A 15,630-nucleotide genomic window follows, 5' to 3' on the forward strand; every position below is an offset into this window, starting at 1 on the left:
AGCCCTCTGGGGACCCAGGAGAAGATTGAAGGGGAAATCCTCTCCCTGCCCTGGGTCTGGCTAAATACAAAAAAAGAAACCAAAACAAAAACTTTGGGAGTCAGTAGCTCAGCCAGGCTGAGGTGGGTGATAGAAGGGGATAGATAGAACTGGTCAATTTCAGGATTGAAACAAAAAAGAAACTTGATTAACAGTACCCAAAGAAAATAAGTTTCCACATACGCAACACACCATTTAAATACAAAAATCCCTAACACAATTCTAACTATAATGAAATATCTTTCAACCTTGCCTGAGGTGGCCCCCTCATCCAGGACTCCCACCAACTCCCTCAGAAAAGACACCCAAAACTCTTCTCACCAAACCCTGACAGAACCCCTTCCTTTCTTTCATTGGCCCTCAGGGGTCAGGTGACTAGTTCTGGGCACCTAAGGCTAGCTCATGATTTAAAGGGCCAGCTGCTTCCCACTTCAACAATAGTATCAGATCCCTAAGTATCTCCTGATTCACAAAGTCCATTTGCTTTGACTTCAGTGTAGCAACTTACGGATTAGTGGTTGAGAGGATGAACATAGAACTGTACGGTGGCATAGGCTTGGGCCCATCTTCTCCTCCATCATCATAATCTTCCTCTTTTTTCTCCTCCTCTTTCTTTGGCAAAGGCTCTGGATTGGCATTCTTATTGACTGGTAACAAATCCATGCAAAACACAACACAGAGTTGTGGAAATGCAAATAAGAAATAGTACAGAGATCAACTTATATGCTCAAAATGTCCATTCAAACATGTCCTGGAGAAACATAACTGGGTACTGCCTCCTATCACTCATACAAACATACAAAAACACCTTTATTAGTACCTGAACTGATTGTATTATTAATAGACATTCACTGTGCTTTTAATACACTTCCTCTCTTATCCCACATTGAATGGTTCCTATATGTCCTCTTAATACACAGGATCAAACGCATATGACTCTAACTTTTCTATCACCTGGTTCTAAGTCTACTGACCAAGTACGCTTAGCACTCACCCTGCATTATAGCGTTATTGATTGGAGGTGGGAAGGCAGATGGGATCTCCACCGCTGTGTATTCTGGTTTCTTGGCAGTTTTGGGTGGATTGTTTTGGGTTGTGGGGTTAGTGACAATAAGGCTGTTCTCTGGATTTTTAGGAGCTCCAGGACTGGCTGGATTGGCAGGGTTACTAGGGGTTTGGCGACTGGTAGAATTCTGAGAGTTGAGAAATGGTTGGTCCAAAGGAACAGGTGGATTTTGGGATGTGCAGTGTGCTGTGGAATTTGAGTGGTTTCCTCCTTTGGTAGGATCATTCTGAGGATGACTGATGAGATGTGGGTTTGAGGTTTCATCGGTTGCCAATTTATTGTTCTTCATGTTGTCAATATCCTCAGATACTGGAGGTTCTAAACGCCCCATATCTTGCTGAATTGGCCTTGTGGTGGATAGGTTTGGTCCAGGTGGAAGACCAGAGCCTTGGTTGTCTCTGTAGCATATTAAAAAAAAAGTAAAAAGTTAGCTATATATTATTGCTTAAAGGTCACAGTTAGTATGGCAGCATACTGTATTTTATTTAAAACCATCACTTTGTTGTTAGTCTCACTACTCCAAACCAATACCTGGAAGAAGCACTACATGAACCCCTTCTATTGCTAAACCTACATTTTCTTCATCCATGGTACATTACCCAGCCGTTCCTTTGCTTTCTGCACAGCCATATTATCTCTAAGTCCACAAAATGTACTCATATTAGCAAAACTGTCTCCCCCTTTTAAAGATTCATGGGAACCCCACATGCATATACCATACTGGAATACTGGCTGTAATTCAAATGTACATAAGCCAAAGGGTAGTTTATGAAATACTATCATACATACATTGAATATATATGTGTGCAAGTTATACATTCTCTTTTGCAAAATCAGATGTCCTAACTAGCACTGCATTTCTCACTGAAGGAGTTTTACCTCTTTGAGATCCTGATCAATCCTCAGGTAGGAAATTTGGCCAACTAATTTCATTCAGACAAAAATTTCTCCCTAAATTTCAAAAGAATTGTTTAATCTTGAATAAAAGCTTAAGTAAATTGGTGTTCTAAAGCAACTGTAAGGAAATTATTTGGCATGATTTCAAACTCAAATGATTGTATCTCAGTTCTGTTCTTACTCACTTCCTGCGTCGGTGTCGGCGTTCCTTGCCATCAACTTCATAAGTGGACTGTCCAGCATGCCGGTGCCGTCGGCGCCTTTCTCCATCCTGCTGCTCCCCATCCACGTCAGTCCGTACAGGCCTGCTCCCCTCACGATGCCGAGGGCGACGCTCAACTCTGCTACCCTGTTCACCACTTCCTTCATCTGCTGTTCGGCGGTGTACTCGATGCCGCCGGTGCTCTCGTTCACCATCTGCCGTACGAGGTGATCCACTCTGACTTTCTTTGCTGCCTTGGTGCCAGCGGTGAGGATCCAAATTTTTGATGTGCTCTGAATCACAGTCACCATGATAACCATGTTCTGGAATGGCACTATGCTCCTTGCTGGGGTAATCAATCTCATGGCACCTGCTTTCTTGGTTAAAGTCGATTTCCTTGCTATTGCTCCTTGGGTGTCGAGGCTCCAAGCTTCCTGAATCAGGACGCTCATACAGATGGGGTTCCCGTGAATGTGTATGGTAACGGGGTGGTTTTCGTAGGAATTCCACAGACCGTTGCTGCCCAAAGTGGGGATCCAAGGGTGGCTCGCTGGGACGTGTCTTGTTGGTGTTGTTGTTCCGATTCTCTTGAGGATCTACCACCAGTGGTCTGTCTAAGTGAGTTTTCATGTCTGGACGCATTTGCCGGGCATATGTAACCTTCCAACGATCTTCAGGGTCCAACTCATTGTATAGTGCCTCTCTACTTGCCATCAAATTCTGTTTCCTCATTTCACTTGTCCGCTGTTCCCAAATGGATCTGGTGCCTTTTTGATTCTTTTGCTGTTCTTTCCTATGGGAAAAAAAAGATAGATTCTTAAAACATTCTCTGTGCAGTAGCAGCAATGTCTATCCCTGTTTTTCCTACCTTAGGGCCCTCCAGATGTGTGGACTTCAGTTCCCAGAATTCTAGTCAGCTTGGCTATGGTTAAGGACTGTGAGAGTTGAAATCAATACATCTGGAGGGCTTTCAGGTTAAGGAAAGATATCCTGAACAACTCTATTCAGTATCATATTCTCAAGGGGTCTAATATTCTTGCTGTGGTACTGTACTACTGTGTCATCTGTACCCAATAATTTCTTTTTCAGGACACCCAGTTTATGCCTTCTTAGAAGCAATGTAAGCCAAAAGAAAATGGCATATGTAACCCATCTATGAATGGGCTTTTTATGTCCAAATATTTTTGTGCAATCACATCCTTTTTGATCTGCTGCTGATTTTTGGTAAATTTGGTAAATTAATGGGAAAGAGTGGGCAGATGGAAGCAACTTATGTAAAAATGGTTAGAATGTTTTAAATAAATGATTTTTACTTTGAGATACAATTTGTTTTGCTTTTTCCTGCCTACACGTAACCTTTGACACATTCTACATGATATAAATGCAATCCGTGATCCCAAAAAGGATGTACATCCATAAATAGCAATGAGGGTGGTTGTAATTGCAATTATTATTGTTATTATTATGCTGATTATCAAAATCTAATGTTCCAGAAGATACTTGAACACAACTTTTCAGCTGGATGTTTTATTGGTAGTGCTGGAAGCAGCATGCAAGGCCAGAGAGAATATTTGGTTTATGAATTGCTCCTGACTCTGCCAGGAAAACTGCACATGAAGCCAGATATGTACAACCATGTTCAACATTATATTAATTTCTCTCTAGAAAGCAACAGAGTCTTTCTGTTTGGGTTTAAGCAGCTAATAATTAGTCACATGATCTTCCTTCTTCCTTTGTAATGCCTGCTGTTATGGGAAGAGAAATGAAAGTAATTTGAATTGCAGCTTACTTTCCTGCCCCAATTCTCCCTATATGCCCCATACTTCTATATTGTGGAAGACCAGATTAGGAATGGAGTTATTTTCCTCCATAAGCCCTCCCCTCCATTTAACAGAACCTCAAGTTCATCCTCTCACTAGGACCATTCACTGAGATCCAGTAGTGAGCATAAATCTTTTATTTATTTATTTTATTTTATTTTATTAATTTTTGATCACCGCCCATCTCCCCCCAAATCTGCCTTGCTTTGCAGAAAACCCAGGGTAACAAAGGATAAAGATCCATCAATATAGCACTTACACTGCTATTGACATGTTGGCTGCAGAAAGAGGGCTCACTTCTGCTACTTCCTTTGCCTTCTGGAGGGCAAGTTTCTGGTTAGCTGCTTCTTCTTCTTCTTGTTCATCCTGTGAAGGCCATATATTAGAGTTGAACTGCTAGTGCCCTGATAATTCCAACACCTTCACCCTTCCTAGTGAAGTCTGGAGCCATTCTTCTGTTTCATGATGTGCCTATTGCTTTGAATATAAGTGGCCACATGCTGTTCATAAGATAAGGCCAATAGCCCTCATAATATGTACTTTTACAATTCAGAGAAGAGATTGAATTTCTCCTCTGATCACCAGAATATGCTTTAGAAATAGCAGGACAGAAGCAGAATGAGAACAAATTAAAGTATTCATAAGAGAGAGGCACAGACACACAACACCTTTCCAACTTTAAAAAACAAATGTAAAGTTTAAATGTAAACTTCGAATTTGTCCTCCTCTCCTCCTTACTGAGCACAAAAATGTCTTGTTGATTATTTTTCAGGAACATCTCCTCATGACATCATTTGCATTTCACTGCTAGCCTGTGGTGGAGGCAGCCAGAGATCGTTCGCTGTTAAAGGGTTTTTTTCCTCTTCTCCAATAATTGCTGCCTTGAAACTGTCCCACATTAAATCTGTAAGAACAGCACTGCTTCCCAGCCTTGTTGCTGAGGCACAGTGAAGCTTAAACTATGTTGACCTATTTTTCGGCTAAAATGATGGGAGGGACTCATGTACAGCTTTAGGTATTTTTTCAGAGCAGCATACTCAGACAAGAGCTGAACCCTTCCTACTATGAAGCTAAACTGAAAGTGAGAACATAGAACTTCATAAAACAGAATCACCAAGACAAAAATTTAAAACTGCATTTGCTCATTTGTATCATGTAATTTATGCCACAGCTTAGCAATAAAGGATCCCATGTGCCAGGTCATTGTTCACTTTGTAATCTTTAAGTTAAAGTTATGTTTTAAAAAATAGCAGAAGCCCATGAGAGTATTAAATCTTGGAAGGTTTGAGTAATCTCTCATGAGTATGCTGAAATTTTGCACGAGATCTCACAAGGTTCTAGCACTCTTACATGAGACCTTGTAAGATCTTGTGGGTCTTGAGTGATACCAAGTGAGGGAGGGGGAGATGCCAAGCTCTGAAAAAATTACCAACCTTTGGACAGGCAGCAATTAGTATGGGAATGTAAAATGATGTGCCTGTTGCAGAGCATCATAGATGCCAAATCAGCAGGCCTATAATTCCATATATCTAGAAATACACTTTTGGTTCATGGAGGATAATCAGGCAGAGACTATGACTGGAGACAGAAATGGATGAACTACACAGTGACATTATCCAATATGACAATACTAGCTTTGATTGGAAGAATCACTGATTTACAGCCGGGTTCAATTACTTCAATGGATGAAGTAATTATTCCTTCCTCCCCCTGAATAATCATGTTCAGTAAACAAGCATCCCACAATCCGTGCTCCATTGCTAGAGAAGCAACCTCACCTTGGTGAGCTCTTGAGCATTGGCCAGATTATCCACAGCAATAGCCAAAAACACATTGAGCAAAGTGTCTGAATGTTGAGTGTTAAGGTAATACTAAAAATTGTTCATGATTTAATTTCAGCTTACTTCAGAAAAGAAAATAAATTTAGCACCTTGAGTTTGCTTGCAGTGCTTTCCCCCAAGGATTGGCCAGAATTTATTGAATTTAATTTCTCAAAATGCATGTTTATTTAACTATCAGCAGGTTTTTTCCTCATAAAGCTCTCCAGGAGTGTTCTGAATGACTTAGAAGTCAAGCTTTAGTAAGAGTACTTGACTGCCTTGTGGTGGCGTTTCCTTTTTTCACAAATTAAGTGAAATGAATGACCAGCTGAACTGCTATCCTTTGGTCTTAAGCAGTGATAGTGTATTTAAAAAGAAGGTGCATTCCTTTAGTTGCACTACTTAAAAAGGAGTAGAATTCTCTCATTGGTTTGAAGGAGCTAAATTTCTCCAGCTGTGCAACACATTATCATGATGGAAGAACCACCTAATTTGTGCTGTAGCAATCATTGGTTATTGCCTTCCATGCATGATTCACAATATAATCTCTAAAATAAGATAATATGTTTCTTTGTAAAAGGATACAGTTGCCAAACAAGGTCAGGACTATGAAATAGATTGAAAACATCATTCCTTTATCAACACCGCCCTGAGATTGGATACCATGATACATCACTTCATTCCAGTCTTCACCAGTCAGGATCTGAAAAACTCAATTAGTTACTCCAGCCCCTGACACAAAATGGTAAATTTGTCAGCATTTATAAAATTGCAAAGTGAATTTAGTATTAATCAATTAGGAAATTCAATACACATCATGGAATTATATGCTAACAGGGTCAGAATTTAAATGTAGTATTGTATACTAGACAACTTCTACCCCATCTCCACTCTTCCCTTTCAGGGCAAGGTTTTGGAGAAAGTGGTAGGGGTCTAGTTGCAGAGACTGGGTTTTCTGAATCTCTGCTATGATCTAAGCATCTCACAGAAACCTAAGTAGGCAGTTCCGGTCAAGGGTGATGGGGAAAAAACTTCAAAATCCTGGCCATTTAGTCTTTGCACCTTTGTCACCCATCTTTATTTAACAGCTATGTGAAACTACTAGAAAAGGCCATCTGCTGGTATGGGACAAGGTATCATCAATATTCTAATATATCTGAACTGAAAAGAAGATGTTGTGGCCATCCTGACTCAGAGTCTGGAAGCTGTCAGGAGACTAGTTAGGTTGAAAGAGGTTCAAGTTCCGTCTCTGCAAAAAAAAAGGGGGCTGTTTGTGAAGAAATAATTTGGCTTCCTAGAAGCTCCTTGAAGGAGCAGGTCTGCAGGTCCATGATTTAGGGGTTCCCATGGACTCATGCCTCCTGTTAGAGTAACAGGTAGAGGCCATGGCCAGGAGAACCTTTGCTCAGTTCTGGTTAGTGCACCAGATTTTGGACCTTGATGCTTGGCTACAGCCACTATGCCCTCATCACCATACACCTGGGCTACTGCAATGCATTCTCCCTGTGGTTGCCTTTGAAGAGCACTTCAGTCAGTACAGATAGGCCACCTGATGAGAGGGGAAATAACCTCTCCTTCAGTTGCTGCACTGCTTCTGGGTACAACTCAAAGGGGTACAACTCAAACTTTATGCTTTATTTTTGTGAGCTGCCCAGAGTTGGTTGGAGTTGGCAGCATCAAAACTGAGTAACTAGTATTAATAAATGATAGTACATGTCCTGCATGTTTGAACTGTAAAGACATGCTGCTTATCCTGAATCCCTGGGGAATTAAGGGGACCACAAAACCACAAAATTTGCCTTCTCTGTGGTTGCCTCAAACTTATGGAATAGTTTGACTCCAGTGTGTGTATATACATTTATTTGCAACCACAGGTTTTAGCAAAATTCATATAGAACTACAACAATCCATATCAATTCAGTGTAAAAATTGGAAGGTAGCTGTTAACGTATGTTAGCAGCTAGGTGTATTTATTAATTTTTTATTCTACTAACTACGATTCGTAATTTTATACTTTATGTAATATACCAAGAATCATATGATTGGGATAGCACACAAATCCTATAAATCATATTGCATTTATTTTAGCCCAGCCATTATTCTTTTGAATGTGACTGCCAGAATGCCTTTCAGATTCCTTTGTTATAATGCTAATTACCTTACAGAATGTGTCCCTATCCTAAACAGACTGAGCAGGGATTAGGGTTTGATGTTATGGTTTGTCTCCTTTTTCCCCCTACCGTATAGAATACAGGGTTGTACCGAGGTTGTACCGTATACAACCTCGAGGAAATTAAACCAATCCAGACATAAAAGTGTACAACTCAAGAGAGGCAAACTAAAAGGAATATACTAAAAAACATAATAATAATAATAATAATAATAATAATAATAATAATAATAATAATTGAAGCGAATATTTGTAGCTCAGGGTTGGGACTCCCCAACAACAACAACAACAACAACAACAACAATAATAAACTTATATACTGCCCAATTTCCAGCAACTCTGGGTGGTTTACAAATTGTTAAAGACATTTAAGACAAGAAAACCACACAAAGCAAAAAAAGAGCAAGGATGGCAGAGATGACAAACACAGATAGGAACAAAGAAAAAGAAGAAAAAGGGGCTTCAATCACACTCGCCAGGGTGAAGAGCGAGGTCTTCAGGGCCTTTTGAAACACCAGTTGGGTGGGAGCCATTCGAATCTCAGGAGCAACCTCATTCCAGAAGGCATATGCTGCTACACAGAAGGCATGCTCCTGGGATCCTGAGAGATGGCATTGTTTAACTGAAGGAACCAGGAGTGTGCCAACCCTGCAGGATCGAATGGGCAGGGCAGATGCTATGGGAGACAGGTGGTCCTTTATGTAACTGGAGCCTGTGTCATGTAGGGCTTTATAGGTAGCAGCCAGCACCTTGAATCACACCCAGAAGCAAACTGGCAATCAGCGCAGCTCACAAAGTAGAGGTGTTACATGGGCATGCAGAGGCATGCCCATCATTGCCCGTGCTGCTGCATTCTCGACCAGTTGCTTATCCCTTGAAGTGAAGATAGTAAAAGCAATGGCTAAGGAAGGATGTGCATGACATAATAAATCTCAAGTTTAAAACAGGTTTTTTTTGCCATAAACTTGTGTGAAACATTATCATATGCTGCGTACTGCTTTCCATATCTATCTATCAAAGCACAAGAGATAATCAGAACAGACCAGAGTGACAATACATACTATTCCTTTCAGAATGGTTAGCCTCGTTCTATGGGGCTGTTTTAGTTGCAGTATGAAACCACAATCATACAAGACATACAAAGCAAGGTACAATAATGAAGCTGCACCAGCTGCTGTTGACTACCTCCCCAATGCAGCAGTCACTCCAAAACTTAGCTACCAGTTTAGTGAATAATGTTGCCATGTCCTTTTGCAACTACAGTATCTCTTTATCTTATTTAAACCAGGTAAGAATTTGTGGAAACTACAAGGGAAGAGAAGGGAAGGGTGCTATCTGGGCTTCTGTGGCATATCAACAGAGCATTCTAACTCATTTGGCTCATGCATAAGATTTGTGCCAAAGACAAAAAGATCAACAAGTCAGAGCAAACAGCCTTCCCATTCTCCTTCTTACCTGAAATACTGTCATTATTGCTGCTGGGAAAGTGTCAAAGTTGGTTGGCGGGGTCCCGTCATCAAAATTGAACCTGTGCAAGGGAATTAATTTGATAAAAACAAATTGTAATCACAGCTATTGCAACATTATTTTTATTCTTCTACTCTTAGACCACTCAGGCCTATCTTCCTACATGAGTGGTATCCAATCTCCAGTGCAAATAGATGTATGGAGATGGGGCATTGCAAAGCCCACTTTGTCATTAGACAGAATCAGGCAACTTTCTCAAACAGCTGATTTGGGATATCATAACAGGGTACAAATTAGACAATAAATTTATTATTGTGTTTTTACTACTAGGGAAGGGGGAAAGTATTTGTGGGCTTTTCTACTTTGGATACCATGCTGTTATTTTTAGAGGATGGCACTCTAGTCAAATGTATTCTACATTCTTATGTACTCATCTGTATTACCGCATTTTGTGTGTGTGTGTGGGGGAGAGGTGAAAAAGAAGAGAGATTATATCCAAGCCGAGTTGAAACATCATTATAGGTGTAGATAAAAACCTTATAGGTTTAAGCACTGGGGGAGGGGGTCAGAAAAATTGAGATAAACAAGCATTCATTGTTTCCCCATGCAATGTCTGCAGCATAAAAGTTTTTGAGCACAGAGATTTTAGGGAGCAGGCGAAGATCCTAACTATCTGCATGTGTGTAAAAATACCACTTCCCACTAAATTAGAAAATCTTTTGCTCCACACTTGGCTACTTCTAGGATGTAAGGATACTTAATTGGAGTAATCATAGATTATTGGGATATAAAAAGCCTTATGTCTTTGTGGTCCCATCTCTCCCTTTATGGGCTCAGCTCCAATGTTTATTAAATCAGTTCCTAAGAAATATGATACAGAAAATTGTGATTGGAACAGTACTTACAAAGCAGAATATGTAATCAAGTTTTTTGGTTTAGACATCATGGGACATAGTCAACAATTCATGATATCAGCACAAACTAGGACACACAAAAGCACGATGGAAGAGAAAAAGCTAAGAGGCTATATACTAGCACGGTTATTGTTTCCCATCTGATAAACTTATGGGTCAGCAAAATGATGCTGTGACATTTGAACTTGGCTCAAATATTCACACAAAGGATATATCAGGGAAGGTCCCCATCTCACCACAATTTCCCATTACTCACTGGCCCCCAAAGAGTTGCATTCCCAAAAGGGCAAAAACGACTATGAAGAGGAAAAGGAGGAAAAGGAGGCTGATGATGGACTTCATGGAGTTCAGCAGAGATACAACTAGGTTTCGTAGGGAAGCCCAGTACCTGCCAAAAGAATCCACATATGAGCAACGTATGGAAGGTTTATCTGTTAACAGTATCATCAGAGACACATGAGAAAAACAGAAAGCCCATTCAGGCCTGCAATTTAAGCTAATGCAAACAACATTGATAATCCATGGAATTATCATAAAATGTTTTCTTACATAACCTTGGCATCATGTATATAACTGATAATTAGAATGGTATTTCTAAATACATTTTTAACAATTCATTTCCTAGTTTTTTTTAAAAAAGAAAACTACATTTCTTTTCTAGTAAATCATTAGCCTATCTTGTTTTAAGTATTGGCAAACTATGTATTTATTATAGCTTTATTCTTTCTGTCAGCTCAGAGATACTTGCAATATAAGGTCTTCTCCTGTTATTACAAGTTCACAACATCCTGTGGAAGGCTGAGAGAGAAGCATTGTCTTAAGATGTCTCAGTGACACCTTGACTGCAGATGGGTGTTTTCAAGAACAGTTATGCAGATTTGATCTTAGGTTTCCCTCTTCTAGTCTAGTCTAACAACTGATACACTAAATAAAGCCTTTTCTCTTGCAAAACATGCTAATTTAATATTAATTCTCAAATTATTTCCATTCTATAGAGCTGCTACTAACTCTAGCCTATGCTGACATCCTTGCTTCAACTCTATATTTAAAAAACACATTCACAGACTAACTCATGTACTGGTGTTTCTGATATATTGACTTAAAGCCGACTTACTTTGTGACTTTGAAAATGCGCAGTAACCTGAGAGCTCGTAAGACGCTTATCCCAAAGGAGGTACCAGGCTTTATCGCAGCCCAAATAACCTCAAAGATGCTCCCAATGATAACCTGCCAAAAACCAAGGCAAGTCAACAAGTTTCGGGGTTTGCATTATGTAGCTATACAAGATATGCAGAGGTATAATTGGACATGATTATGAAAACAAGTACAGCAAGAGATCATAATTCACTGAGAGACCACAAGCTGAGAGGAGTCCCTGGGAATTCTAATTAAGTTGTATGGTACAGCCAGCCACAGCTGCTAGTCCTGGGTTAGATGGCCAAGTAGCTGTAGTGGCAATGTGGAAGACCATTGTTATTTCAAGGAGTTTAAGTGACATATTTTGATTTTTCTCCTACACAAAAAGAAGCTTAAAGTTTATTTTGAGTTATGCTGATGTTTAACTGGCTTGTTTTTTATTTTTGTTTGCGGGGGAGAAGAGAAAACCCCAAGATTCTGTTTGTTAAGCACTAGCTTATCTGTATAGCTTCCCAGGCTCGTGGATTGTCATAAACAGGTGCTCCAGACCCTGGGACCTATCTAGTCAAGGTCAGATCCTGAGGTCTCAGTACCATGGAAACAGGGTCACCAGGTTTTAGGGCCAGACTTTGATAAAAACCTTAGGATTGCCTCTTAAGTTGGGAGCTTGGCCACCCTGGGGTATCTTTGCTGGGAGCTTCTGCACAGACCTGAGCACTGGTGCTGTGGAAATTGAGCCACCCTGGGGTATCTCCGCTGTCTTTATTAAGGGGCTCCTGACAGCCTAAGGGAGACTGGATATCAACTTGCTTGGTATGTTATGATTTTCCTTTCTTTATGCTATGCTTTTTATGCTTCTGTTTAATCTGCCTAAACTGTGTTTCTGTTTAAATCTGTTTCCTTAAGTTAATAATAAAACTTAGAATCTCTTTATTCATTGGTGTGCTTATTGTCTCTGGATCTAAAAGAACCAATTGTCTGGGCACCCAGTCACTGCTTGGACACTTGGCAGAACAGTAGCCTGATGTAGAGTAAGACAGCTCCCTATGTTCCAGAATAACCTTTGAAAGAGAAAGGTGGTGTGCTGCTGTGGTTTTCTAAAATGTATATTATACCCTAGAAAATAGCAATTTCTTTATGTTGAATTTCTGTTCTCACTTTTGCTAAAAGCATTCCTTGACCGTAATTGACTTTGAGAGAAGGTTTTTACCCGTATTCTTTTGAACTATATGCTTATTACATGGAAATTGATGGCTGGACAATGGAAATGGATTTTCTGTGCCTTCTAATTGTTATGAGACTAGTCTTATGCTTTCTTATCATTAAGATAAATTATCTAAGGCATCAGTTCTCAGTGGATTGAAGAGCTGGTATTATTTGCAACATATGAATGAGCTGCTTATAGACATAGATTATATATGGATAATTACACTGAAATATGGTAATCCTTTATTGAAACTGTTGCATAAAATATTAGACACTTAGATACATAGATAAGAGCCCAATCTCTGTCTTGTGTCTGTCTATCCATCCATCCATCCTCACAAAAAGGAAAAAAAGAGTAAAATGATATAATCATTATAAAATGATGATGGTCCTGTTTTTTTTTTTGCTTTGCCTTCTTTTTTCAATTTTTTTCTCCTTTGTTTCATTTAATAAAATAAAAGGCCCTCCTCAGATCAGCCTTTCTTGACCTTGGATAGTATCTCATTCTGGATTGTGTAGGCAACATGTATTGTCTTTCTAAGGAGAAGGAGCTGTCCAACCCTCCTGACTATAATGGGATTGCAAACAACTCCTAAAATCCATGAAATTGACAAAGAAAACTTAACTATCCAAACTGGTGAACCAACTTTGTCAAGGAACACTCTGTTGCAGAGCAACTTAGCATCCATAGAGGAAAAAGTGGGACAACAGGCCAGCTCTTCATGTGCAATGCAGGCAGAACCCCTAAGAGAACTACCTGCCAAGGAGGTCCTTTGGGATCCACAAGCAGGACAGGGGACAGAAATGCATGGCAAGAAAATCTCTGTTTGTACAGAGATTCATACAGAGTACTCCTTGACCTCTGGATGTAACTTTAACTACCTGGGCAGGTGCAAGCAATTAGAAATTTAATGCCCTAGAAAGTTTTTGAAGTACCTTCTCATAAAAAACTGTGCTGAAGCAACAGCAGCATTGATTCTGTTATATTTAGAGGTGTGAACTGAAGCCATATAGCTGCTTTTCAGATATCCATACAGAAAATTATCTTCACAGGATGCAGAAATAGCTTTCTCTAAGAAGAATGAAAGTGATCTTTCTGGACAGTGTTTCCCAATAGCTTTTTATGCCCAGATGATACATTCCTTGGGCTACCTGGAAATTGTGATGCCCTATTATCCAATGTATGCATTAGAAGGGCAGGATGGAAGTCTTCATACAAATTAAAAAATGACAACAGAAGGACACAGATATCAACACTGATTTCTTATAATCAGTTGCTGTATGTAAATGAGTATTAGTGTGATATATAATGCTTAAGGTGCTGGACTAGGAGCAGAAAAGCCCAGGATTCTAATCCATGGAAACCTTGGGCCACTTACTTTTTCTCAGCCCTAAACAGCATCAGGGTCTGCAACTAGCCAGCTGAAAAGCAACCCTCTTGTTGCATAATGCATTGATGGTTTTGCTACGTGAACTAGACAAGTGCAGTGCAAACAAGCGAGTCCTGCAACTAAGCAAGAGAAAATGCTAGGAAGACGTTACTTTCTCTAAAATGGTTATATCTACATTATGTCACCTTCACTCCTTTGAATGTATGCAACTGGGACAGAAGGAGGGGAAAATATATTATACCAACAATAAGGAATTAATTTTAGTCATAAACATAGGATCAAGCAGTAAGGGCACATGTGGGCTGAAGTTACTGCCTCTCACACAATGTTAAAACACCTAATATCTAAGTCATCTATTAAAGCTAAGTGCATGGACATTCAAGACCCATAGAAGGAACTGTCTTCTTTACCCAATGCATACTTAACAGTGGAATTCATTGTTATCCGCTGTTGTGAAAACTGCCACCAATTTAGATGGTTTAAAAGGGAGTTGGGCAAATTTTTATGAAGGATGAAACTATCATTGGTTATACTCTTGATGGCTTTTTACTATCTCTGGAATCACAATCCCTAAATACTAGCTGTTAAAGAGCAACAGCAGGAGGACTACTGGCCATCTATCCATTTACAAGCTTCCTAAATGCTTCTGGCTGGTGATCGTTGATGCAGAATTCTGGAGTAAATGATCCATTGGCCTTCTCTGAGATACCTCATATGTTCTTTTTCTTTTAATGTCCCCTAATCATGTGGTTGTCCATTAGAAATATCATAATTTGATGAAAAATCGTGAGTTGTAAATTGTGACAATTAAATATAAAAGGCTTAAATTGCCAGAGTCAGTTGATACTGTCTGCTACTGACCAGGTTTCTTAAACTATCACAGCTTCCATATGTAGCTCCATCCCCCAGACAAAGAGATGGCCCTTATTAAACTGTTTGAGTGTTTCTGAGACTGCTGTCTAAACTTCCTGGGTCTACATTAGCACAGGTTTCTCTTGAGTCAGATGAGTATCCAAATTCAGATGTGTTTCTGTTATTAGATTCTGGTGTAGTAAGAGGAGGTACTAAAGAGTGTAAGTATGCAGATAAGATCACAGGGTGATGTTTTGGAATTAGAACATTCCCCAAAGTTGGGAAAGTGCAATCAGATAACTGTTGCCAAAATGAGATAGACTTTATCAGATTAAGGACTGTTTAATTCCAGTTTCCCTACAAGAACCTATAAAATGGCTTAGGAGAGGGCTTTCCTGCTGCTTTTGAAGCAGTACTGCACCCCTTTATTTTCATCCTTTTATTTTTAAGCAACTGAAGTGATTTTCTTGTGACTTAACTGTAGGACCAGGAAGCTTTCTCACTGGCAGCAGCTACCACCAACAGCTGCTTCTTTATTCCATAGCACTCCCTCTGCCTTCAGCTGGAATATTTCTGAAGCATCACAGTGCCTTCATACTGGTACTTTTTGCAGCTAATCTGTTTCTTCTTCCTCTTTTTTTTTCCTATC

General features: G+C 39.7%; 1 protein-coding gene across 1 annotated transcript in view; it reads right to left on the reverse strand.

Annotated features, from left to right (window-relative positions):
• CACNA1A (calcium voltage-gated channel subunit alpha1 A) overlaps nucleotides 1-15,630 on the reverse strand; it is a 269,796-nt gene that overhangs the window by 118,203 nt on the left and 135,963 nt on the right. Inside the window, exons 13-21 of the mRNA XM_063292909.1 lie at nucleotides 11,510-11,622; nucleotides 10,652-10,783; nucleotides 9,470-9,542; nucleotides 6,430-6,547; nucleotides 5,803-5,870; nucleotides 4,284-4,390; nucleotides 2,188-2,997; nucleotides 1,034-1,503; nucleotides 548-686 (exon numbers count right to left, since the gene is read on the reverse strand). Of these exons, the coding sequence (XP_063148979.1) occupies nucleotides 548-686; nucleotides 1,034-1,503; nucleotides 2,188-2,997; nucleotides 4,284-4,390; nucleotides 5,803-5,870; nucleotides 6,430-6,547; nucleotides 9,470-9,542; nucleotides 10,652-10,783; nucleotides 11,510-11,622 (2,030 nt within the window). The remainder of the gene's footprint in view (nucleotides 1-547; nucleotides 687-1,033; nucleotides 1,504-2,187; nucleotides 2,998-4,283; nucleotides 4,391-5,802; nucleotides 5,871-6,429; nucleotides 6,548-9,469; nucleotides 9,543-10,651; nucleotides 10,784-11,509; nucleotides 11,623-15,630) is intronic.

Source organism: Candoia aspera, chromosome 2 (genome assembly GCF_035149785.1).
Source record: "Candoia aspera isolate rCanAsp1 chromosome 2, rCanAsp1.hap2, whole genome shotgun sequence".
NCBI lineage: Eukaryota > Metazoa > Chordata > Lepidosauria > Squamata > Boidae > Candoia > Candoia aspera.